A 25,393-nucleotide genomic window follows, 5' to 3' on the forward strand; every position below is an offset into this window, starting at 1 on the left:
CTGACAAGGTGATCGCCTCAGAAGTTATGCCTGTGCCACGTGTCAGTCCAGTTAAGATGGAGGAGATTAGAAGATTTAATGTGTGGTTCAAATCATGGTGTAGGTTAGAGGGGCAATGGGTTTATGGGACATTGGGGCACCTTTTGGAGCAGATGGAACCGGTACCACTGGGATAGGTTGCATTTGAATGGGAGGGGCACTAATGTATTGGGTAGGTTTATGCTTCAGTTAGTTGAGGGCTGTTTAAACTAAGGAGTGGGTGGGTGTAGGGAACTTCGAACAGGCCAGGCTCAACTGTTTAAACATCACAGTGGAGAATAACATATTAGGACATAAGCTGATTATAGTCTTCAAAAATATAAAAATAGATTGGAATAGGATGAAATTCATCAGTAAGAGACTAAGGGTGGTCTGTATAAATGCACAAGTGTTAAGAATAAAATAAACGAGCTGGAATTATATGCATGCATATAAGTCTGATGTAGCAATAACTGCAACCTGACTGACCTCAAAATATGGTGATGAATATAGTATTGAAGATATACTTTATTTAGGAAAGATAGGCAAGATCGTAAAGGTGGGGGAGTAGCCATATATATAAGAAAGAATTTAAACATGAGGGTGCTTGAAATAGGAGATGAATCAAGACTTAGTGAAGATATCTGGGTGAGAATTGAAAGCTATAAGGATAAAGGAATAACATTGGGTGTATGTTATAAACCCCCTAATGCTGATAGTGATTTTAATAAACAACTCTATCAGAACATTTGAAAAGCAAGCTCTGAGGTGATGTTATAATGATAGGAGAATTTAATTTCCCAAATTTTGAGTGGGAGAACCCAGTGACTAATGAATTGGGGAAAAATTAATTAATTGAGTTATTGAATGATTGTTTTTGACACAGAATGTAAATACACCAACAAGAGGGGTGGCCTGTCTAGATTTGATATTCTATAACAATCAAAACAGAATTTTGAGTACAGAAGCTATTGAGCCTTTAGGAACAAGCAATCATAACATTGTCAGTTTTTTGGGAGAGTATATCAGTAAAATCCAAAGCCATTAAATTAAATTTCAGAAAGGCAAAGTTTGTGCAGGTTCGGCAAAGACTTCAGAAGATAATCTGGAAGAAACTGTTTGACGTTGAGGAAGAATGGGATTGATTTAAAACAGTAATACATGCAGTGCAGGAAATGCTCATATCTGAGGTGAGGAGAACCAATAAAAGCAATACATCAACTGGATGAATAAAGATATACATTAAAAATTATTGAAGAAAATACAGCTACATAAGGAATACAGAAAAGATAGTAATAATGTTAACCGTAGGGCATATGAAAATATGGGAGCTTTATTCAAGAGGGGATTTGGATTGTGAAAGGGCAGGTTGAGAAGGATATTGCTGATAATGTTAAGATTGACCCCAAGAGATAATTTCAATACTTCTGTAGTATAAGTTAAGGTCGAAGTTAAGTGGATTAGGAATAATATTGGGGTGATAAATTATGCAGAGAAGGATATAGCGGATACCTCCCATTTTGCTAAAGTATTCACCAGTGAAGATGTCAGCAATACGCCAGTGTGTAGAAAAAATAAGGTTGGTTTAGATGACTTGAAGATCTTAGAAAGTGAGATCCTGCTTCAGCTGAAAAGGCTGCAAGTTCATAAATCTCCAAGGCTAGACAACATATATCCAAAGTTACTTCAAGACATCTGTGATTATGTATACAAACCCCTAACAATTATTTTTCAAAAGTCAGTGAGGACTGGTGAAATCCCTGAGGATTGGAAATAGGCTAACGTTGTCTCTGTATATAAGAAGGGTGACTACACTGACCCTGGTAGCTATAGGACAGTATGCTGGTATCGAAGGTAAGATAATGGAAACATTAATAAAAAATGAGAGGGCAGTGTTGGATCTCCTGTTAGGGAATGCGATAGGTCAGCTGACAGATGTATGTGTTGGGGAACTCTTCGGGTCCAGTGATCACAATAGCATTAGCTTCATTATAATTATGGAGAAGGACAGGACAGGACCTAGAGTTGAGATTTTTGATTGGAGAAAGGCTAACTTTGAGGAGATGCGAAGGGATTTAGAGAGAGTGGATTGGGTCAAGTTGTTTTATGGGAAGGATGTAATAGAGAAATGGAGGTCATTTAAGGGTGAAATTATGAGGGTACAGAATCGTTATGTTCCTGTTAGATTGAAAGGAAAGGTTAAAGGTTTGAAAGCACCATGGTTTTCAAGGGATATTAGAAATTTAGTTCGGAAAAAGAGGGATGTCTACAATAGATATAGGCAGCATGGAGTAAAGGAATTGCTCGAGGAATATAAAGAATGTAAAAGGAATCTTAAGAAAGAGATTAGAAAAGCTAAAAGAAGATACGAGGTTGGTTTGGCAAATAAGGTGAAAGTAAATCTGAAAGGTTTCTACAGTTATATTAAAAGCAAGAGGATAGTGAGGGATAAAATTGGCCCCTTAGAGAATCAGAGTGGTCAGCTATGTGTGGAGCCGAGGGAGATGGGAGAGATTTTGAACGATTTCTTCTCTTCGGTATTCACTAAGGAGAAGGATATTGAATTGTGTAAGGTGTGGGAAACAAGTAAGGAAGTTATGGAACCTATGACAATTAAAGAGGTGGAAGTACTGGCGCTTTTAAGAAATTTAAAAGTGGATAAATCTCCGGGTCCTGACAGGATATTCCCCAGGACCTTGAGGGAAGTTTGTGTAGAGATAGCAGGAGCTCTGACGGAGATCTTTAAGATGTCATTAGAAACGGGGATTGTGCCGGAGGATTGGCATATTGCTCATGTGGTTCCATTGTTTAAAAAGGGTTCTAGAAGTAAGCCTAGCAATTATAGACCTGTGACACCAGTGGTGGGTAAATTAATGGAAAGTATTCTTAGAGATAGTATTAATAATTATCTGGATAGACAGGATCTGATTAGGAGTAGCCAGCATGGATTTGTGCGTGGAAGGTCATGTTTGACAAACCTTATTGAATTTTTTGAAGAAGTTAAGAGGAATGTTGACGAGGGTAAGGCAGTGGATGTAGTCTATATGGACTTCAGCAAAGCCTTTGACAAAGTTCCACATGGAAGGTTAGTTAAGAAGGTTCAGTCGTTAGGTATTAACGCTGGAGTAATAAAATGGATTCAACAGTGGCTAGATGGGAGATGCCAGAGAGTAGTGGTGGATAATTGTTTATCGGGATGGAGGCCGGTGACTAGTGGGGTGCCTCAGGGATCTGTTTTGGGTCCAATGTTGTTTGTAATATACATAAATGATCTGGATGATGGGGTGGTAAATTGGATTAGTAAGTATGTCGATGAGACTAAGGTAGGAGGTGTTGTGGATAATGAGGTGGGTTTTCAAAGCTTGCAGGGAGATTTATGCCAGTTAGAAGAATGGGCTGAACGTTGGCAGATGGAGTTTAATGCTGAGAAGTGTGAGGTTCTACATTTTGGCAGGAATAATCCAAATAGAACATACAGGGTAAATGGTAGGGCATTGAGGAATGCAGAGGAACAGAGAGATCTAGGAATAACAGTGCATAGTTCCCTGAAGGTGGAGTCTCATGTAGATAGGGTGGTGAAGAAGGCTTTTGGAACGCTGGCCTTTATAAATCAAAGCATTGAGTACAGAAGTTGGGATGTAACATTAAAATTGTACAAGGCATTGGTAAGGCCAAATTTAGAATATTGTGTGCAGTTCTGGTCACCGAATTATAGGAAAGATAGCAATAAATTAGAGAGAGTGCAGAGACGATTTACTAGGATGTTACCTGGGTTTCAGCACTTAAGTTACAGAGAAAGGTTGAACAAGTTAGGTCTCTATTCATTGGAGCGTAGAAGGTTGAGGGGGAATTTGATCGAGGTATTTAAAATTTTGAGAGGGATAGATAGAGTTGACGTGAATAGGCTGTTTCCATTGAGAGTAGGGGAGATTCAAACAAGAGGACATGATTTGAGAGTTAGGGGGCAGAAGTTTAAGGGAAACACGAGGGGGTATTTATTTACTCAGAGAGTGATAGCTGTGTGGAATGAGCTTCCTGTAGAAGTAGTAGAGGCCAGTTCAGTTGTGTCATTAAAGGTAAAATTGGATAGGTATATGGACAGGAAAGGAGTGGAGGGTTATGGGCTGAGTGCGGGTAGGTGGGACTAGGTGAGATTAAGAGTTCGGCACGGACTAGGAGGGCCGAGATGGCCTGTTTCCGTGCTGTGATTGTTATATGGTTATATGTTATATGGAAAAACAGATGATAAGAACAGGAACGTTAGCAGAAAACCAGTATGGGTTCAGAAAGTGAAAATTTTATTCTACCAATATGCTGGAATTCTATGAAGAGACAACCAAAATTTATGATAACAATAGAGAAGTTGATATCATTTACTTGAAGTTTTAGAAGGCTTTTGACAAGATACCCCATGAGATGTTAATAATCAAATTACAAGAGATAGCGATTCAGGGTAAGGTGTGCAAGATTGGCTCAAAAATTGAAAACAACGAGTTATGGTTAGAGGATCATTTTCATACCTAGATGATGTTAAAAATGGGGTTCTGCAGGGATCGGTTTTGGGGCTGCTGCTGTTTTCAGTTTATATTAATGATTTGGATAAGCACATGACAAATAAACTAGTCAAATTTGCAGATGAAACAAAATTGGGGGACAAGCAGATAACATTCAGACAGCAATTAGATCTAAACAAAATCCAGATGTGGGTAACTAAATGGCCGACGAAATTTAATGTAAGTAAATTTAAAGTGTTACAAATAGGCAGTAGAAATATTAGATATAAATATACAATGGGGGGGAGGGTTGAGTTAGAAAGTGCACTGTATGAGAAGGATTTGGGTGTCCTAGTAGACTCATCACTGTCAACATCCAGACAATGCACAGAAGTGATTAGGAAGGCTAATAGAATGTTTGTGTATATAATTGCTCAGTGGAGTTCAAGTCAAGAGACGTTCTCCTTAAGCTGTATTATTGGCTTGTGAGGCCACACCTGAGTACTGTGTAAATTTTGGTCTCCGTATTTTGTGAGGGATGTGAAGGCCCTGGAGAGAGTTCAGAGAACGGCAGTGGGACACGTTCTAGGTCTGCCGGGTACGAATTATGAAAAAAAAAGAAAGAATTAAGTCTTTTTAGCCTAAGTAGACCTAGAACGTGAGGAGAGATGATAGGAGTGTTCAAAATCATTAAGGGTTTCAGAAAGGTGGATGCCAGCTGTTAACTTCAAAAATTAATCCATCAACGAGGACATGGGCCATAGATGGAGGCTGGTTAAAGGAAGATTTCAAGACTAACATTAGGATGCATTTCTTTATACAGCAAGTTGTGGACTGACACATGGACCAAACTACCTATTTGTGTAGTTGAGAGGAGTGCGTAGAGACTTTCAAATCTAAACGCGATAGTTATTTCTGCACACTTGAAATTTGGTAAGCTTTGTTGGGCCGAATGGCCTGCTCTTGTCAAAACCTTTCTCATGTTTCTAATGTTCTAACATGAACATAGAAATTAAAACAAGAGGAGCCCTCAGCCCCTCAAACCTCCCACACCTTTTAATAACGTTATGGCAGATCTGATTATAACTTCAGTTCTGATTTCCTGCTTTCCTCTCACCACTTGCTTGTCAAGAATCTAAATAGTGCTGCCTTAAAAATATTCAAAGTTCCTGCCACCAGAGGAAGAGAGTTACAGAGACTCATGACAATCTTTCAAAAAGAAAATTCAAAGTTCAGAATTGTGAAAACCTTACCGAAGATGCAAAGAAGGTTAATAAAATAATTCCAGAAATAGACTGGAGAAGCTGCATTTTTCTTCTCCTTGAAGCAAGAACAGTAGAGATGAGATTTGACAATAAATCATAAACACAAGAGATTTTACCAATGCTGCCAATCCAGAGGAACACACACAAAATGCTGGAGGAGATCAGCAGGTCAAGCAGCATCTATGGAAGTGAACAAACAGTTGACATTTCGGGCTGAGACCTATCGTCAGGACTGGATAGGAAGGGGGTTGAGTGAGAATAAGAAGTTGGGAGGAGGGGTACAAATTAGCAGGTTATAAGTGAAACCAAATTTTTGATGGACTGCAAAGGCTAGATAGAGGGAGACTGTCTGGATAGCAGATAGAACAATACAGGACCGGAACCGGCACTTTGCAGTTCAAAGAGAAGGAATCTTACATTTATGGGGCAGGTTAAAATATGTCAGTCTGTGTGTGTTTATAGTACAGAGTGAAGGTGATCCTGAGCTGGACAATTCAACACAATATTGACTTGGTGGTAGGGGTTAGAGGGTGGTAATAGAGATCCAAATGGTGCTGTGCAGAGATTAGTACCAGATCCCCTCATTCTCATCTAGACTAATGTTAGCATGGTTACTAAGTTTGGGATAACAGCAAACTGGTGGTGGTGTTGATGGCTGTTTTAAGACTGCAGCAGGAATGAGGTCAACTGGGAAAGTTGTACAGGGAATGGCAGATGGATCTACCACTTCACCTCTCACAGTAGATGGCAGGGCGCTGGGGAGAACAGAGAGACCTCGGGACACAGCACAAAGAAACTGTCTGGCACTTGCTGTCATTAGTCAGGGCGTTGAGTACAGGAGTTGGGCGTCATTTTACAGCTGTGAGACTGGACAGAGCGCTGTGATCACCAGTCATGCAGCTGTAGGAAGTATGTGATTAATCTGAGCAGCTACAGAAGATTCACAAGGATGTTGGTATATAATTTTTTTTCAGTGACACATTGGAGGCTGAGGGGTCACCTTAAAGAGATAGATAAATTCATGAACGACATGAATAAGGTAAATTCTCAGTCTTTCCCAGGACAGGGGAATTGGTTCAGATAGGAAGGGAAAGATTTAAATAGGACTTGAGAGGCAACATTTTCCTCAGAGAGGGTGGTTCATTGTAGAAGGAGCTGTGAGTGGAAGTGGTAGTGATGAGTTCAATTACAAAGTTTAAAAGACTTTTGAACTAGCACTTGGACAGGAAGGATGTGGTAAATACAGGCAGATGAGACTGACTCAGGTAGGTTTGGTCAGCATGGACGGATTTTGCCAAAGGGCCTGTTTGCATGTTCTATAGCTATATGATTCTATAACACGTCAAGATGTCTGTTCTTTTCTGTTTCTGTTCTCTCACTCACCTTCTGATTTGATTGCTCTGCCATCGACAAGGCCACGAGCTCTGGACAATCTTCTCTAAAGCTCTCAGCCTCCACCACAACACTCCTCCACATTAAAAACTTGCAATTTTAACATTGCTCCATCATTTTTTTCAAATGACAATGCTCCTGTGCAGTGCTTTGATTTTTTATGATATTAATGGTGCTGGACAAATGGAAGATATGCAAGAGGGGATGAGTGACTGGAGAGACTGGCCTGAGGAGCTGACCATGTGCAGAATCCCAGGTGCAGACGTGTCCCCTGCTGTTCCGTGTAATGGCAGGTGCTCTGCCATCTGCCACATGGGTCCTTTGCATAATATTGCACCATCTAAAACCATGTTATTAGAAGAAAAAAGATGACCTGAGGGTTGAAATATAGTTTTCTGCTTCACTCTACAGACAAACATTTTAATGATATTTGCTGTACAGATTTTAAAAGGGAAACTTGCATGCTTGACAAGATGTTTCTGCAAAGAAGTTCTGGATCACTACAACTGAAGCTGATTTTCTGAAAATCGGATTCCTTTCTATGTTTTTGAGGCTGGATCATGCAATTGTACAATAAGCTCGGTGTAAAACTGACTTCACTCTCACACCTCAATAAACTTAAGCTGGTGATTAATTTGTTTTATTGATGCAGCACACTAAAACATTTCCTTAATGAAAAAGTAACTCATTCTGGATTTCATAGTGGCATAGACAGATAGGAACTGCAAGGTAGGGCTGAGATAGGGAAGTGAGACCAGAACTCAGTCACAGACTTACTTGTGATAATAGATTGCCTGTATTGATCCAGAAGATAAAATAAAGAATTGGCCAGCAAGGAAGCTGAGAGGTTAACGTAACGCTATTAGAGCACCGGCGATCTGGGTTTAATCACTGCCACTATCTGAAAGGAGTTTGTAACTACTTCCCATGACCATGTGGGGTTCATCTGCGTGCCTGGGCTTTCTCCTACATTCAAAAAGCATACAGATTAGGTTAATTGGACATGTGAAGTGTATTTGAAGAGTACAGCGTGTTGGGCCAAAAGGGTCCGTTACCAAGCTGTATCTCCAAAAATTAAAATTAAAAATGAACTGTGCTTTGTGCAACAACGAAGACTTGATGCAGGAACTCAGCAGGTCAGGCAGAAGTGAGAGAAACAACTGAGCCACCGGACACTGAGAATTTGGACACAGACTGATCGGACACTGAGAGTTCAGACACTGAGAGATCGGACACTGAGAGTTCAGACACTGAGCCACCGGACACTGAGAGTTTGGACACAGTCCGATTGGACACTGAGAGTTCGGACACTGAGAATTTGGACACAGACCGATCGGACACTGAGAGTTCAGACACTGAGAGTTCGGACACTGAGAGATCGGACACTGAGAGTTCAGACACTGAGCCACCGGACACTGATAGTTTGGACACTGAGAGTTCGGACACTGAGATTTTGGACACAGACCGATCGGACACTGAATGTTCGGACACTGAGCGTTCGGACACTCACAGTGTTCGGACATTGAGCCACCGGACACTGTGAGTTCGGACACTGAGAGCTCGGACACTGAGAATTTGGACACTGAGAGTTCGGACACTGAGAGCTTGGACACTGAGAGTTCGGACACTGAGAGTTTGGACACTGAGAGTTCGGACACAGAGTTCGGACACTGAGGGTTCGGACACTGAGGGTTTGGACACTGAGAGTTCGGACACTGAGAATTTGGACACAGACCGATCGGACAGTGAGAGTTCAGACACTGAGAGTTCGGACACTGAGAGTTCGGACACTGAGAGTTCGGACACTGAGCGTTCGGACACTGAGCGTTCGGACACTGAGGGTTCGGACAGAGTTCGGACACTGAGCGTTCGGACACTGAGAGTTCGGACACTGAGAGTTCGGACACTGAGTGTTCGGACACTGAGAGTTCAGACACTGAGGGTTCGGACACTGAGATTTCGGACACTGAGCGTTCGGACACTGAGAGTTCGGACACAGAGTTCGGACACTGAGAGCTCGGACACTGAGAGTTCGGACACTGAGAGTTTGGACACTGAGAGTTCGGACACAGAGTTCGGACACTGAGGGTTCGGACACTGAGGGTTTGGACACTGAGAGTTCGGACACTGAGAATTTGGACACAGACCGATCGGACAGTGAGAGTTCAGACACTGAGAGTTCGGACACTGAGAGTTCGGACACTGAGAGTTCGGACACTGAGCGTTCGGACACTGAGCGTTCGGACACTGAGGGTTCGGACAGAGTTCGGACACTGAGCGTTCGGACACTGAGAGTTCGGACACTGAGAGTTCGGACACTGAGCGTTCGGACACTGAGAGTTCGGACACTGAGTGTTCGGACACTGAGAGTTTGGACACTGAGCATTCGGACACTGAGCATTCGGACACTGAGTTGTTGAGACTGGCCATCAACCACTGAACTGTTGGCCACTGCTACATGGGAATTGTTAGAGGTTATCATATTTCCAGCTTTTGTAGATTGAATCAGGATGTAAAAATGAAAGGCCTAGAGGGAATCTTAATGACTAACATTTGGGGGTTACAAAATTCAAGGTTCAAAGTAAATTTATTATCAAAATACATATATATCACCATGTGCTAATCTGAGTTTCATTTTCTTGTGGGCATTCACAGTAAATACAGTACATAATAGAATCAAAGGAAATCTGTGCACATTAGTGACAGAGAACCAACCAATGTGCGAAAGACAACAAACTATACAAATACAAAACAACCAATATAATATTAATAAATAAATAAATAACACATAAATGTTGAGAATATGAGTCGTAGAGTCCGTTAAATAGAGTCCAAAATTTGTGGGCTCAGTTCAGTGTCAGAGTGAATGAAGCTATCTGCTCTGGGTCAGGAGCCTGACAGCCAAGGTGTAATATCTGTTTCTGAATCTGGTGGTGTGGGTCCTGAGGCTCCTGTACCTGCTTCCCGATGCAAGCAGAGAGAAGAGAGCAAGTCCTGGATGGTGGGCGCCCTTGATGATGGATGCTTCTTTCCTGTGACAATGCTTCTTGTAGATGTGTTTTATGGTGGGGAGGATTTTTCCTGGGATGTACTAAGCATATCCAGCACTTTTTAGTAGGCTTTTCTGTTCATTCAGGAGATCATTAACTGAAGGAAGTAAAGATGACTTGTTGGTATGGTGGAGGCATTATTGAGTTGGGAGTTTGAGCAATCAGTGCTCGGTAGCAGAAGCAAAAACTGTCAGATTTCTTGGGAGTGTGGAGCCCAGAATGAATTGAAGTGACACGTGGGAAAGCTGCTCTTTGTCAGTTTCAACACTTTATTTAGTTCTACTCACTGATTAGAGGCCAGCCACTCACTCGTGAAAGGAGAAAGGCTTTGGCATGATGCAGGCTGTAAATAACTTCTAATCAATATGTTACCAGTGTGTGTCAGGCTGCTGATTAATCGGCTAATCCTTTTCATGGTGAATTTTCAGATCTGAACCATCATGTCTGAGGGAATCCCCAATCTGAATCCAGATGGTATCCTGTAGAATGTGGAATGAAGATGGAAAATGCAATTCTGTTCCCTGATTGTGCCCATCACTGTTTCCTTTACTGCCATCCAATGTTCCCTGAAATGAAAATAGGAGTTTAATATACTAACATTTAAAATGATGGAAAAACATTATTGCTTCTTTGTTATCACAGAGAAAATGTACTAAAATGTAAGCATTAAGGTTAAAGGATCACAACCTGCTTTAAGAGCTGAAACTGTCAGGGACCTGAAGTAAATGTGCTGCCCATTATTTCAGTGTGCCTGCTAGTGATAAAAGCCGCTGAGTCTGAGGAGAGCGTCCCAGATCCGCAGCATATACAGTTTCACGCTACTGAAATAGAATAAATCACCTTAGCATTTGCTCTGTTAATGTGACTTGAAAAAGAAATGAATCCGGCACCTCACAACTTTATATTATAATCTCTTTCCATCAGCTCTACTTAGAAGCACATTCCTCAAAGAAAGCATAATGTTGAATATAGAAATTCATCAAAGGTGTGGGACAGAGGGTTCCTAGAACTTAATTAAAGAAAACGCCAGTTTTCTCTACTTCACATTTAATGGATAACTTTAAATGCATGATATCGGGCTATAAGAGGTCTTTGGATTACTGTTGTCAGTGACGGTGAATGTGTATGCAGATATTTCTGCTGTAATCTATTCTTTAAACTTACTCTAAAGAAATGTGCTTACCTGCACTAATAATATCAGGTAGACTGCCTTTCCCAACCATGTTTAAGAAGATGCTACAGAGCAGAGGAATTTCTACCTCCAAATGGAGGTGAATTTAAACCTTCACATTCCAGGGCATCACAGTCTCGAACAGAGCGGAGTCTAACTACCTACCATTGATATTCACCATTATGATCACCACATCTCCTACCGTCAACATGCAGGAGATTGCCACCAACTAGATATTTGATTGATCCAACCACTTAAACTCTGCTTCTGGCTTTCCAAAACCTTTCAACCATTTTCAGTGCAAGTAAGATAATGGAATAATCTTCTGTTGCTTGTTAGCACTAACAACATTGAACATCCTTAACACCATCCAGATTAGAACAAGCTTGATTGCTCCTTTATTATGCAGAATACAGGGTTAATGACAGAACTGTGCAGAGGATCAGAGGGATCTTGGGGTCCACGTCCATAGATCACACTAAGTTATTACATAGCTTGATAGGCTGTTTAAGAAGGCATTGGCCTTCATTAGTTGGAAGATTGAGTTCAAGGGCCACAAGGTAATGTTGCAGCTCTATAAAACCCTGGTTAAACCACCCTTGGAGAATTGTGTTCCATTCTAGTTGCCTCATTTTTGAAAGGATGTGGAATCTTTAGCGAGATTGCAGAGGAGATTTACCATGATGTTGCCTGGATTAGAGAGCATGTTTTATGAGCATAGGTTAAGCAAGCTGGGGTTTTTTGCTTTGGAGCAACTGAGGATGAGGAGTGACTTGATAGAGGCGTACAAGATGATAGAAGACATAGATGAAGTGGAAAGCCATTTTTCAAGGGCAGAAATGGCTGATACAAGTGGACAATTTTAAGGTGATTGGGGGATATCAGAGATAGTTTTTTTCACACAGAGAGTGGTGGGTGTGTAGAACATTAGGGACATTTAGGAGACTCTTAGACAGGCACATGGAGGACAGGAAAATGGAGGGCTGCGTGGTGGGAAGGGTTAGATTGATTTTAGAGTAGTTTACAAGATCAGCATATCTTTGTGGGCCAAAGGGCCTGTATTGTGCTGTAGTGTTCTATGTTATCTGTTTATTCAGCACCTTAAACATACATTCCCTTCCCCATTCAAATCACCATGGCAATAATGTGTGCATCTATGGATGGGAATAAAGTATCAATGTTTCAGGCTGAGACCTTTCATCGGGAATGGGAAGGAAGGGGGCAGAAGCTAGAATAAGAAGGTGGGGGCGGGTGAGGAGGAAAGTGAGTGGGAGGGGCAGGGGATGAAGTAAACTGGGAGGAGATAAGTGGAAAAGGTAAAGGACTGGAGAAGAAGGAATCTGTTGGAGAGGGCTGTGGGCCATGGGAGAAGATGAATGAGGAGAGACATCAGAGGGAGGTGAGGAGAAGGCAAGAGTTAAGAGGGGAGCCAGAGTGAGGGGTGGAAAATGAGAGAAAGGAGAAATTACTGGAAGTTTGAGAAAGACTATTCTGATAACATCTTAGAACCTCAGTCTCCTCCGGTAGAAGGACAAAGGTTTCGGGGAACATCAGGACCCCTGCAGATTCCTCTCCAAGTACATACCATCCTAACTTGGAAATGCATCACTGCTCTTTCATTAACGCAGAGTCTAAATCCTGCAACTTTTTTTCCATCAATACTGTGGGAGCACTCCCAGCACACAGACACCACCTTCTCAAGAGCAATTAACAGTGGCCTTGCTGGTGGCAGTAACATCTCTTAAGGTGTCATGGAATGGTAAAATCATTCCATGCAAATATTTTCCCAACATTATTTGCAAATGAGCAGATCTGTGGCAGATGGCATTGATTGTAAGTAAGGCTACAGAGTTGTATTGTGAAAAGCAATGCCAATAACCCAATGAATGCTGTCAAAGCAGCCAAGAAAGATTAGAGGCAACAATGCTATCTGGTTATTGTACATCAGGAACACAGCAAGCAGAATGTTTTATTGGTCTATGGAACTGGAGCTGTATAAGCTCTGGTCACAGTGTACCTTGAATAATGTGATCATTTCTGGTCAACAAGGCACAAGGGAAACATCATGTCTTGGAATTGATGTACAGAAAGCCCACAGGACCAAGTCTGGCTGTCAGAAAAGTGAGTGATGAGGAATTGTGTTAGCAACTAGAACTCTAAATCCTGGATGAGACAGAAAATGTTTTAGAGGTATATAGGGTTTATATCACTTTGAAAAGGTTAATATTGAACATTATTTCCTGACTCTAGGGCAAGTGGTATAGGTACCAACCATTAAAAACCAAGGTTAGGACTAATGGCAGGAAGCATACCTTCATGCAGAGAAATATCATTAACTGAATGTTTGGTCTCCTGGGTAGAGGACTGAAGCTGGAGTTTGTGGGCTGTTGAGCAATTGGTGAGAAGTTAAGGTACGCTTCATCAATCATTACTTCTTTGAAGGCTTCAGTAGATTGAGTGGATTTCAATTCACAATGATAAAGGTACACCTTTGATAATATAATTGGTTCCAATTAACAAGGCATAATATTCAAATCCTGGAAATGATGTAAAATTCTTTATAGATAGGTAAGATACTAATTTACATTAAGGTTCATCAAACTCGAAACCACCTTTTCTGCTGTTTGTCATAAGAATTCAGTTTGTACTTCCCCACACAGTGATGGTAAAAGGACGTGAATCAGAGATGCTTTCAGTACCTGTTAGAGGTAAAGTGGGAATGATATCTTTTTGTCTCCCAGTCAGGGACAAAATGATATGAACATTTTTCAAGGTAGGATATCTTCTTTGAATAATTATTTTTCTTAGGGGAGTTAGATTTGTGTTTTTTTTCCAATTCATCAGAGCTTTTAGCATAAACACAGACCCCTCTCCACATGGAAACTCCTGGCAGTATTTGAGAAAGGGAATGTAATGTAAATGAAGTTCTAGTGGTTCAGGTGTTGTACCATTTCTATTGGATGGTTGGTATTGGGTGGCACTTTCAGTCATCAGGTATAGAGAGTGAACGAAGAAAGGTTAAAGATAAAGATTAGCCTTATTTGTCACACGTACATCGAAACCTACAGTGAAATGCATCATTTGCGTAAAGTCAATCCAGAGGATTGTGCTGGGACAACCCACAAGTGTTGCCATGCTTTTAGTACCAACATAGCATGCCCACAATTCGCAGACCCGAACCCATACGTCTTTGGAATGTGGAGGAAACTGGAGCACCCAGAGGAAATGCACGCAGCCACAGGGAGAACATGCAAACTCCTTATAGACAGCAGCCGGAACAGAACCCTGATCTTACAGCTGTGCTGTAAAGCATTTCGCTGAATGCTGTGCCATCAGGTCACCCTTTCTGATTGCTTCAGTTCCCACTAGTTCTGCTCACTTGCCAGATCCACAGCAGCCTTACAGAACTTCACCCCTATACGTTGTAACATCTGCACTGGATGCAATGATTTTATGCTGTTATTAACACTGGGAGAAATCAGTTTATACCGGGGGACAGAACACATTGTTTAGGCAGCAGGAGAAACATTGGCTTGTTTCTTTATTTTCTCTGTCACTACAGGTGTGTTCAGTCATGATGTCTCATCAGTTTTATCATAAATAGGAGGCTACTGAACACAAAGCCAGCCTTTATAGTCCCACTTGACATTAGACCATTGGGCACAGGAGCAGAATTAGTCCATTCGGCCCATCAGGTCTGCTTCATCATTCCATCACGGCTTATTTATTTTCCTTCTCAACCCCATTCTTCTGTCTTCTCCCCATAACCTTTGACGCCCTTACTAATCAAGAACCTACCAGCCTCCACTTTAAATATAAATGACTTGGTTTCACAGCCACCTGTGGCAATGTATTCCACAGATTCACCACCCTCTGGCTAAAATTGGTAATGTATTAGTAGCCTATTAAACCCTTGTGCCAAGGGAAAACTCTTGCCAAGTAACTTATAGGAAGTCATAACATACATGGAGACAGGCAATTGGCAACCTCCTCATGTATCTCCACTAAAACCACCATTTAGCTTGGTGACTCTTACAGTAACACATTTGAATATTTCTTAAATGTGAGAGCACCTACCACAGACGTATGGGTTGGTGTGGGTTTAAGGAGAGGTAATGGGGAGGGAGAATGGAAAAGCTGTGCATCATCCAACAATGGAATCTAAATGGATGTAATAAAAGGGTTGGAATCTTGACAAAAATAGGTTTTATGGAACATAAAACTGTGGCACAGGAACAGACCCTTTGAAATTCAAAATAAAATCTATTATCAGAGTATATGCGTGTCACCACATACAACCCTGAGAGTTTTATTCTTAACAAACCTATAGAACAGTAATTGTAAACAATTGTGCAATGCAGATAATAAATAAATAGCAATAAATAATGAGCATGAAATAACAAGATTAAAGAGTTCTTAAATGAGTGTAGTTATCCCCTTTTCTTCAGGAGCCTTATAGTTGAGAGGTTATAACTGTTTTGAACTTGATGGTGTAAGTCCTGAGGCCCCACCAGCCTCCACTTTAAATATACCTAATGACTTGGCAGCAGTGAGAAAAGATCATTCTGATTTTGGTCTGAATAGCAACTAAATCTCTTGACCATGTCTCCATTGAGTTTCTGCCACATGACTTCTGGATTAGGGATTTACATTAACAAGCAGGTGTACAGGTGTAACTCAGAATGCTGCTCACCTTCGTTACTAGCCTACCTACTTTACTGCCACTTTCAGTGAGCTATGGACTAGTAGCCTATGATCCCTCTGACCATCAATGTAAATCAATTCATTTGACCTCCCAGAGTGCATCATCTTCCCCAGACTGTGAAACGAGTGACATCTCTCTGTCTCTTGGTAGTGAGAGGTAGAGCCTGTGGCATGTTGAACTGTCAGGCAAACAAAAGTAACACACACACAATGTTGATCAGGCCAGGCAGAAGAGTAAACTGTTGATGTTTCGGGCCAAGACCCTTCATCAGGACAGGAAAATGGAGATAAAAATCAGAGTAAGAGGGTGGGGGTGGAGAGGAGATAGTGGGTGATAGGTGAAACCAGGGGAGGGGGAGGTGAAGTGAAGAGCTGGGAAGTTGTTTGGTGAAAGAGATAGTTTTTGTTGACGGCAGACCATGATCTCTCTCTGGGAGTTTTGCTAGTGCTTGGGCAGGGGGTGATGCTTCCTGCTGAAATGGGGGCAGGGGGAGATTGATGCTTTTCTCTTGGTTGTGCGTGGGGGAGGGGGGCTTTGGGGGTTCTAACGCTTTTCTGTTGTTCATTCTTTTGGGATTCTCTTCTGTTTATCGTGGATGTCTGTGAAGAGTAAGAATTTCAAGTTGTATACTGTGCACAGTCTCTGTTATTAAAATGGATCTATTTGATGAAACTTCACCTGCCATTTCTGCACCCAATTCCCAACCAATCTATTTCCTACTACAGTCGGCCCTCCATATTCGCGGGTTCCACGTCCGCGGATTCAACCAACCTCAGAACGAAAATATCGGGGGGAAAATTCCAGAAGGTTCCAAAAAGCAAAATTTGAATTTGCCGCGCGCCAAGTGCTATGCTGAATCTACGCGAATGAAGTGATGTATAGGCATACCCTGCTGTAGCCTCCCACCATTTCTCAGATCCTCAGTCTCTCTCCAGCTCTTGTTGTTTGAGCATTGTTCGCCTCGTGTCTTGTTTGTTCACTACTTGTGTTGTGAGCACGAGGAAGGAGTTTAAGACTAATAAGGGATGGCTGGCTAGCTATGTAAAGCGCTACAGTCTCAAGAACTTAAAGATCACAGGAGAATCGGCATTGTCTGTACTGAACACGTACAGACTTTTTTCTTGTCATTACTCCCTAAACAATGCAGTATAACAACTATTTACATAGCATTTACATTGTATCAGATATTATAAGTAATCTAGAGATGACTTAAAGTATACAGGAAGATGTGCGTAGGTTATATGCAAATACTACGCCATTTTATATAAAGGACTGGAGCATCGGCAGATTTTGCTATCCGCGGGGGGTCCTGGAACCAATCCCCCGTGGATACCAAGGGATGACTGTATATGCTTTGACAACCTTCCTCACTATCCACAACTCGGCCAATTTTCATGCTGTCAGCAAACTTACAAATCAGACCATTTACATTTTCACCAAGCCATTTATATGAGAGATCCCAGCATGAATTCCAAGTATTTTTAACCTTTCCCCCGGCCATCTCTATTATAGAAACTTAGAAAATTTACTGCACAATACAGGCCCTTCAGCCCACAAAGCTGTACTGAACATGTCCTTTCCTTAGAAATTACCTCGAGTTACCCACAGCCCTCTATTTTTCTGAGCTATCGTATCCGCCTCCACCACCGTTGCCGGCAGCTCATTCCACGCACTCACCACTCTCTGAGTAAAAAACATTCCCCTGACATCTCCTCTGTACCTACTTCCAAGCACCTTAAAACTGTGCCCTGTCGTGTTAGCCATTTCAGCCCCGGGAAAAAGCCTCTGACTACCCACACGATCAATGCCTCTCATCTTATGTTATGTTTTGTAACTCCAGAAAGTAATCGAAAGAAAACACTGGAGCACTTTAGTCCCTTTTCTTTAGTGAGGCGCTCACTGGTGTAACGACACACACCATTCACATACTTCTTACATATAACCAGAATGAATAATTTCAACACACAAAGAACGCTTCATCAAATACATACAATATTATTCAAATATTACTGAAATACTGAATACACAACATTCCTCCCTGCTTAGCTATAAACTCCAACTAAATACAGAATGTATCTCAACTCAAATATGTTATTTGCTGTATTCAATAAACAAACACAATACACTTACTGTGTGTAATACAATCAATATATAGACATCTACAGCATAGTAAATTTTAAATTGAACCTTTCAGGTCTAAAGATTTAATTGCTGTGGAGGATTTCTTACTCTTGTGGGATGATATCTTTCCTTACAGGTTGGGGGGGAGCAGGTGAGACTTCTGGCTGTGAAACTATCTCAGGTTCTGGGGCCTCTTGCAGGAGTTGACTCTGGGACTACAGGAAGTGGTGCTGACAGCTCTAGCCTCCTTACTTCTCTAACGATTGACTCTGATCTCCTCAACTCCAGATAACATCAGACACAATCTCCACTGTGTAAGAGAGTGTTCCAGTTCTGTCTTTAATCTTTCCAAGATGCTCACTTTTGATCATCTCTGTAGTCCCTCACCAGGACTGCTTGCCCAAGAGTGAAACTAGAAAACTGTTTGTTTAATGAGTCCTCAATTAGTCTCAGCTTTTTGTCCTGCGTGCTCCTTCTGAGATTGGGTTTGACTAGATCCAAGCACGAGTGCAAAGAATGACACAGGAACAACACAGCTGGTTGTGGAGTGTGTTGCATACTGATACGCAAGGAGGAAATTGGCAAACTTCTGATTCAGTGTTGGTGTAGTGTGTTCTGCTGACATTGCTCGCAGTGAGTTATTTAGACTCTGGACAAACCTTTCCACCAAGCGCTTCGTAGCCGAGTGGTAAGAGCAGATGTAGTATGTCTTATCCATTCATTTTCAGGAATGACTGAAACTGTTCTGCAGCAAACTGTGGTCCATTGTCACTGATTCAGTGTTCTGGACAATGGTCCTTAAGAAGAAGCTTCTCAACACATCAACAGAGGCTGTAGTGGAAGCTCTTGGGGACATTTCTGGCCACTTTGTAGCTGCATCCACTACTACCAAGAAATTTGTACCCATGAATGGTCCAGGAAAATCAACATGAATCCTCTGCCAGGGTATTGCAGACCATTCCCAGGGATGCACAGGCATTGTTCTTGACATCTTCTGGGTGTGTTGGCAACCTGCTTGATCTGCTGATCTATTCCAGGACACGAGATAAAGCTTTGAGCCAACACTTTAATTTTGACCATGTCTAAACTGCAATTTCTGCTGCACATTCTAGCTGTTTTGGGTTGCCATGTAGACCTGAGATAGCGTGGAGTCTTTCCAGTTTCCCTTTGGATCATCTCCGCCATAGTAGGGAGGCCTCTGATTTGCATTAGGGAGAATGTGTCAGGAGGAGTACACTTTTGTAAATTTTTCAGGTATTTCCTTTTCCAAGGGTAAATAGGACAATCCATCAGCATTTCCATGATTAGTCGTCCTCCAAGAAACAGAGCCCATCTCTTCATTTGTGTTGTTGAGGTTAGTGGAACACCCTTCTGTGGACTGAAAATGGACACTAGTGGTTGACGATCAGTAATGAGGATAAACTTCTTCCATACAACATAAGTTGCTAGAGGAACTCAGCAGGGGAGGCAGCATCTATGGAAAAGAGTGCTGTCGATGTTTTGGGCCAAGACATTGACTATACTCTTTTCTGTAGATGCTGCCTGGCCTGCTGAGTTCCTCCAGCATTTTGTGGCTGTTACTTGGATTTCTAGCATCAGCAGATTTTCTCCTGTTTTCTCCCATACAAGCACAAGTTGAAACGTTTTACGCTCAAACCAGCCTCAAGGCCTCTCGGTCAATGTGTGTGTAGATTTTCTCTGCACTAGTAAGGGAAAGTGATGCAAAGGCAATGGGTGTTCCCCTCCATCACCTATACCAAGAGGTGAGGCATGACAGTTAAGCTTTACTGGACAATGTGGGTAATAATGTGAGTACAGTGTCTGGCATCACTATTTCCTTTACCTTTTGAAAACCACCTCACACTGCTTTGTCAGTTGCTATTTCTTCCCAATCTGTAGTAATAAATTCAAGGGGTGGAGCACAGTAGCCAGATTTAGCAGGAACCCATTATAGTAACTGACAGACCCCAAGAAAGACCATAAGTGTGACACGTTGTTTGGCCTTGGGCCTTGGGGCCTTGGGGCCTTGGGGCCTTGGGGCCTTGGGGCATCTATCACTGCTTGAATTTTCTCAGCACACTTGTGTAATTCTTGTGCATCAATGGCGTGACCACTGTTAGTGATGCTTGGTTTAAAGAATGTGGTGTGCTCTGAGTCCATAATCTTCTATTTTTTTAATAATTTCTTGAGATTTTGGAGATGTCCTCCTCACTGGTAATAATGATGTCCTCCAGTTAATACTGAGTGACTGGGCAGCTGATCCATCCCCTTCTACCAGACTGCAGGTGTTGATGTTCTAAGCCTAATATGGTGATAAAGTGCTTTGTGAGTGTTTATAGTAAGATACACTTTGGACTCTTCTTCCATCACCATCTATAGGTAGGCCTAAATCCACTTTGCTGGTATTTTCCTCAGGAAAGGTTTGTAAATCTATCCTCTTTCCTGAGAAGAGGATATTGATCTATTTTCAGTAAAATAATTAAAATCACCAGAGATCCTGACAGACCCGCTCGTCATTGCTACTGGAACCACCGGTGTTGCCCATGGGTTCCACTCAACCTTGGAAAGAATTCCTTCAACTTCCGTGTGATCTAGCTCACTGGCTACTTTATCATGGATGGAAGTAGGAACAGTATAGGCTTTGTAACATATGGGTGTTGCATTTTCATTTAACCCTATTTTACCCTTGATATATTTGAGTTTTCAAATGCCGTCCTTGAACACTGCTGTGGCATCATCCAATACCTTTCTTAATTTGATTTAAGTTGACTCTTTTGCAGAGGATGTGGCATGCAAATGATGGATGAATTTCCAATCAACTTATAGTTGTCTCTGCCTGGCCTTCCTGTTTTTACCACATGCAAGGTCAATGTGACTTGCTGGTTGTTGTATTTCACTGTTACCAATGTCATTCCCACAGGACTTACCTTTTCTCCAGTATAAGTCCTTAGTTGGATATCTGCGGCTTCAGTTCACAGTCTTTAAATTGCTATTCAAATTCATTTATGGAATGACTGAAACAGCTGAGCCAGTATCCAATTCAACTTTAATTGATTTGCCGTTCATTTCAAGTGTAAGCCACATTGCTTCTCTATGTTTAGTTTACTCATTGGAAATCTCAAGACTACCCAGTTCTATCAAGACCTTTCACCATTGAAATCTATTGCATGGTGAAAGGCCTTGATAGAATGGATGTGGTGAGGATGTTTCCTATAGTGGGAGAGTCTAAGACCAGAGGACACAGCCTCAGAATAGAGGGCTGCCTTTTTAGAATGGAGATGAGGAGGAATTTCTTTAGCTAAAGAGTGGTGAACCTGTGGAATTCTTTGCAGGCCAAATCTTTACATATATTTAAGGCAGAGTTTGATAGATCATCGATTGGTCAGACATGAAGGGATACAGAGAGAAGACAGGAGGTAGGAGCTGAGAGGAAAATTGGATCAGCCATGATTGAATGGCAGAGCAGACTCCTCCATTTTGCTTTTATCTCTTACCCCTAAACAAACCTCCCCTCACCCTCCCTCCCCGAACATACCATGGCAGCTAATGTATTTACAATACAACAATTCACAAATACAAGTACAGACATTTCACTGCCATACCCCCACACTACTTCAAGACGAAGGCCCACACACATCCACAACATGTCAGATGATCCAGAGTACACTCATCTTACAATTCATCAACCACTCTGTGGGGTAAACCATATGCGTGTTAAAAGAGAGGCAACTTCTCAACTACAATCAGATGCCCTCAACTAGTAGGTAATTCCTTAAGACTCCCAAAATATGACAAGAAAGGTCCCCATTTCAAATAGAACTTTTTCACAGACCCCCTCAAAGTGAATTTAATCTTTTCTAATTTCAGAAGAAACATTCCGTCCTCTAACCCAGCACCAGCAGATGGGGGAGTGGCAGATTTCCAGACCAGCAAGATTCTCCTACAGGCCAAAAGCGATGTAAATGCAACGATATCCGACTGGTTTGCATTTAAACTCAAAGCATCATCCGCCACACCAAATACAGCTACAAGCGGGCAAGGTCTCAGTGTCACCCCCAAAACCTCACCAATAAGTTTAAAAACTAGTGCCCAATAGCCATCAAGCTGAGGGCAAGACCAAAATACATGCCGGAGAGAAGGAACACCTGTCATAGCCAGCGTCTGCCCTGGGATATATGTCAGCACACCTGGCTTTACTTAGATGTACCCTGTGTAAAACTTTAAATTGTATGAGGCTCAGTCTAGCACATGATGATGAGGAATAGCGGAGCAGACTCAATGGGCCTAATGGCTTAATTCTGCTCCTATATCTTATGGTCTTATAGGCATGTGTCACTCAACATTACCTGATTTTTCATCAGCAGCACAAAGATTTGTGCATTTTTTGAAACTATAACTTGACTTTTTATGTTTGTCTTTTCCTTATGCAGTCTATTCATTCTTGTCTATCCAACATGCTCTATGTGCCCTACTTTGTTGCATTTTCTGCAAGTTTCGCCTTTAAATCTGCATTGATCTGGTGTATGTGAGGTCCTGCGACAATGGTAACACAATTTGTTTGGCCAGGCCAGTTTCTGTTTCAATATTGCAGTTAAGTTCACACTCATTTTCATTCTAGACCGCAACTCAATTGCATCTCTAGCTGCTGTTTCCATTGATACTGCAATTTTAAATGCTCTTTTAAATATGAGTTGTGCATCATTTAGGAGCCATTTCTGAATGTTTTCTTGTAAAATTTCATAAATGAAATGATCTCTCATTAAGCCCATCACTGAACTGAGAATGCTCAGACAGCTTCTTCAATTCAGCTACGTATGCTGAAGTGGACTCCCCTTCCTTTACATTACACTTATGAAACCTAAAGGGTGCGAATTAACGGTGTTTTGGTTCTAAATGGTCCTGCATTACTATCATGATGTCAGCAAAGTTCATTTTGGCTGGTTTTGTTGGAGCAGTTAAATGTCTAAGCAAACTATATGCTTTTTAATCTATTGCACTCAATAACTCTGGTACACACTTTGCATCAATTTGTTCAGTATAAATCATCAAGTTACCTGGCATGCAATGGAACGTGTCTGTCTTTCCATGCAGCTGGCCATTTCTCCTTTTTAAAAAAAATATTATCATCCGGTACTCGCAGTTAATGAACCCGTAAATTTAGTCCGTTTTCTGACTTGTTTTTTAACTTGAATGTCTCTCTCCACTTCCTGCTGCACTTCAACAAGTAGGTAATTGTCTGGGGTTTGCTTTAGAACTTCCTCATCACTGCTGTTATGTCTTATAACTCCAGAAACTAACCAGAAGAAAAGCACAGCAGTCAGAATCCTTGTGTTCTTCAGTGAGATGCTCACTGATGATGCTGTTCATGTACTTCATAAATGTAACCATGATGAATTAGGTAAACAAAGAATGTATTTGCAATATTACTGAAGTATTGAATACACTACAACTTTGTGCTCCATCAGGTTCAGATTCATTTATTTATCACATGGATAGGCAGCGAAATGTGTTGTTTGCGTTAACAACCAACACAACCCAAGGATGTGCTGGGGGGGCCACAAGGGTTGCCACTCATTCTGGTGCCAACATGGCATGTCTGCAGTGTTCAGCAGAACAAGGCTAGCAACAAGAACAACAAAACAAACCAGAGAAAATCTGCAGATGCTGAACATCCAAGCCACACACACAATTCAAACCTCCTTCCTTCCCTCTCTCTCTCACACACACACACACTCCCTCCAACCCCCCCACCATTATCTGGTCCAGACATTGGATTTCAGCTATACGTCTATGCTGTGTTTAAGTGTGTTCTGTTTGTCTCCCCAGGAATTCGCTGTGATAATATCTGTCTACAGGGACGTTGGGGTCCAAACTGTTCCATTTCTTGTAACTGTGACAATGGGGGCTCCTGCTCTCCCGAGGACGGAACTTGTATGTGTGCACCTGGATATCGTGGAGCCACGTGCCAGAGGAGTAAGTACAAAGCCTAATCCTGATCACAGTGTTTATGGGTCTCCAGTCTGTTTCCCTTTCACTCACTTTACCCGTAGCAGAGGGAAGGACATCATTCTAGCTCAAAGACCAACACACTAGAAAATGCTGGAGCATCTCAGCCGGTCAGGAAGCTTCTATGGAGGGGAATAAACTGCTGACATTTCAGGCCAAAGCCCTTCATCAGGATTGGAAAGGAAACCAGAATAAGGTGGGGGGAGAGGAGCAGTGCAACCTGGCAAGTGATAGGGGAAACCAGGTGAAGGGGAAGGTGGGTGGGGTTGGGAGGGGTTTAAAGTAAGAAGCTAGGAGGTGATTAGTGGAAAAGGTAAGGGGCTGAAGAAGAAGGAATTTGAGAGGAAAGGACAACAGACTGTGGAAGAAAGGGAAGGATAAAGGGAATGAAAGGGAGATGATGGGCAGGAGAGGGGAATCAGAATGGGGAATGGAAAAGCAGACAGTACAGGAAGTTAGAAAAATCAATGTATCTCAAAGATAGTTAACAAATTTCATGACACATGCCGGTGATAATAAACCTGATTCTGAGATACCTTTATGTGGAGGTAATTTTCCTCTGGTACATCACTGATTCTCACCAGTCATCGGCTGGCGGTTTTGAGCACCTGAGCTCTGGATTTCCTTTCAGTGTTTGATAATCTGTTGATCAGTATGTTATAAAGAAGCTGAATAATTGTTTACTCTGGAAGCTTTTTGCTTTTCCTTCAGTCTGTTCTCCTGGATTTTATGGACATCACTGCAGCCAAGCTTGTCCCCAGTGCGTGCACAGTAATGGACCCTGTCATCATGTCACTGGCCACTGTGAGTGCTTGCCAGGCTTCACTGGTCCCCTCTGCGACCAAGGTAAGGAGCATGTTAGGCTCAGAAATATTCAGTGGGAACTACTGAAGCAAGTCTCTCCATGAACACAAAACAGAACTGGCTCTCTGTGAAGTCTCTGAACTGTAGAACGTCTCAGGCCTGGTGGTCCAGTGGGTGAGGCCCTCTCCCCACTTCCTGACTCAGCGGGTACTTTGTGGCACGTAGAATTTAGTCAGGACTGTAAATTGCTTTTCTCCATTATGTTCAAAATTTCTAAAATTTATTATTTTATCAGAATCAGATAGAATCATTGAATCTTACAGCACAAAACCAGGTCATCTGGCTAGCTCTTTGAAGAAACAGATAAT

At 41.9% G+C, this 25,393-nt stretch overlaps 1 protein-coding gene across 1 annotated transcript in view; it reads left to right on the top strand.

Moving 5' to 3' along the window:
* The window catches only part of megf11 (multiple EGF-like-domains 11), a 398,256-nt gene that overhangs the window by 324,172 nt on the left and 48,691 nt on the right, over nucleotides 1–25,393 (top strand). Inside the window, exons 14-15 of the mRNA XM_059953080.1 lie at nucleotides 24,042–24,188; nucleotides 24,933–25,067. Of these exons, the coding sequence (XP_059809063.1) occupies nucleotides 24,042–24,188; nucleotides 24,933–25,067 (282 nt within the window). The remainder of the gene's footprint in view (nucleotides 1–24,041; nucleotides 24,189–24,932; nucleotides 25,068–25,393) is intronic.

This window comes from Hypanus sabinus, chromosome 28 (genome assembly GCF_030144855.1).
Source record: "Hypanus sabinus isolate sHypSab1 chromosome 28, sHypSab1.hap1, whole genome shotgun sequence".
NCBI lineage: Eukaryota > Metazoa > Chordata > Chondrichthyes > Myliobatiformes > Dasyatidae > Hypanus > Hypanus sabinus.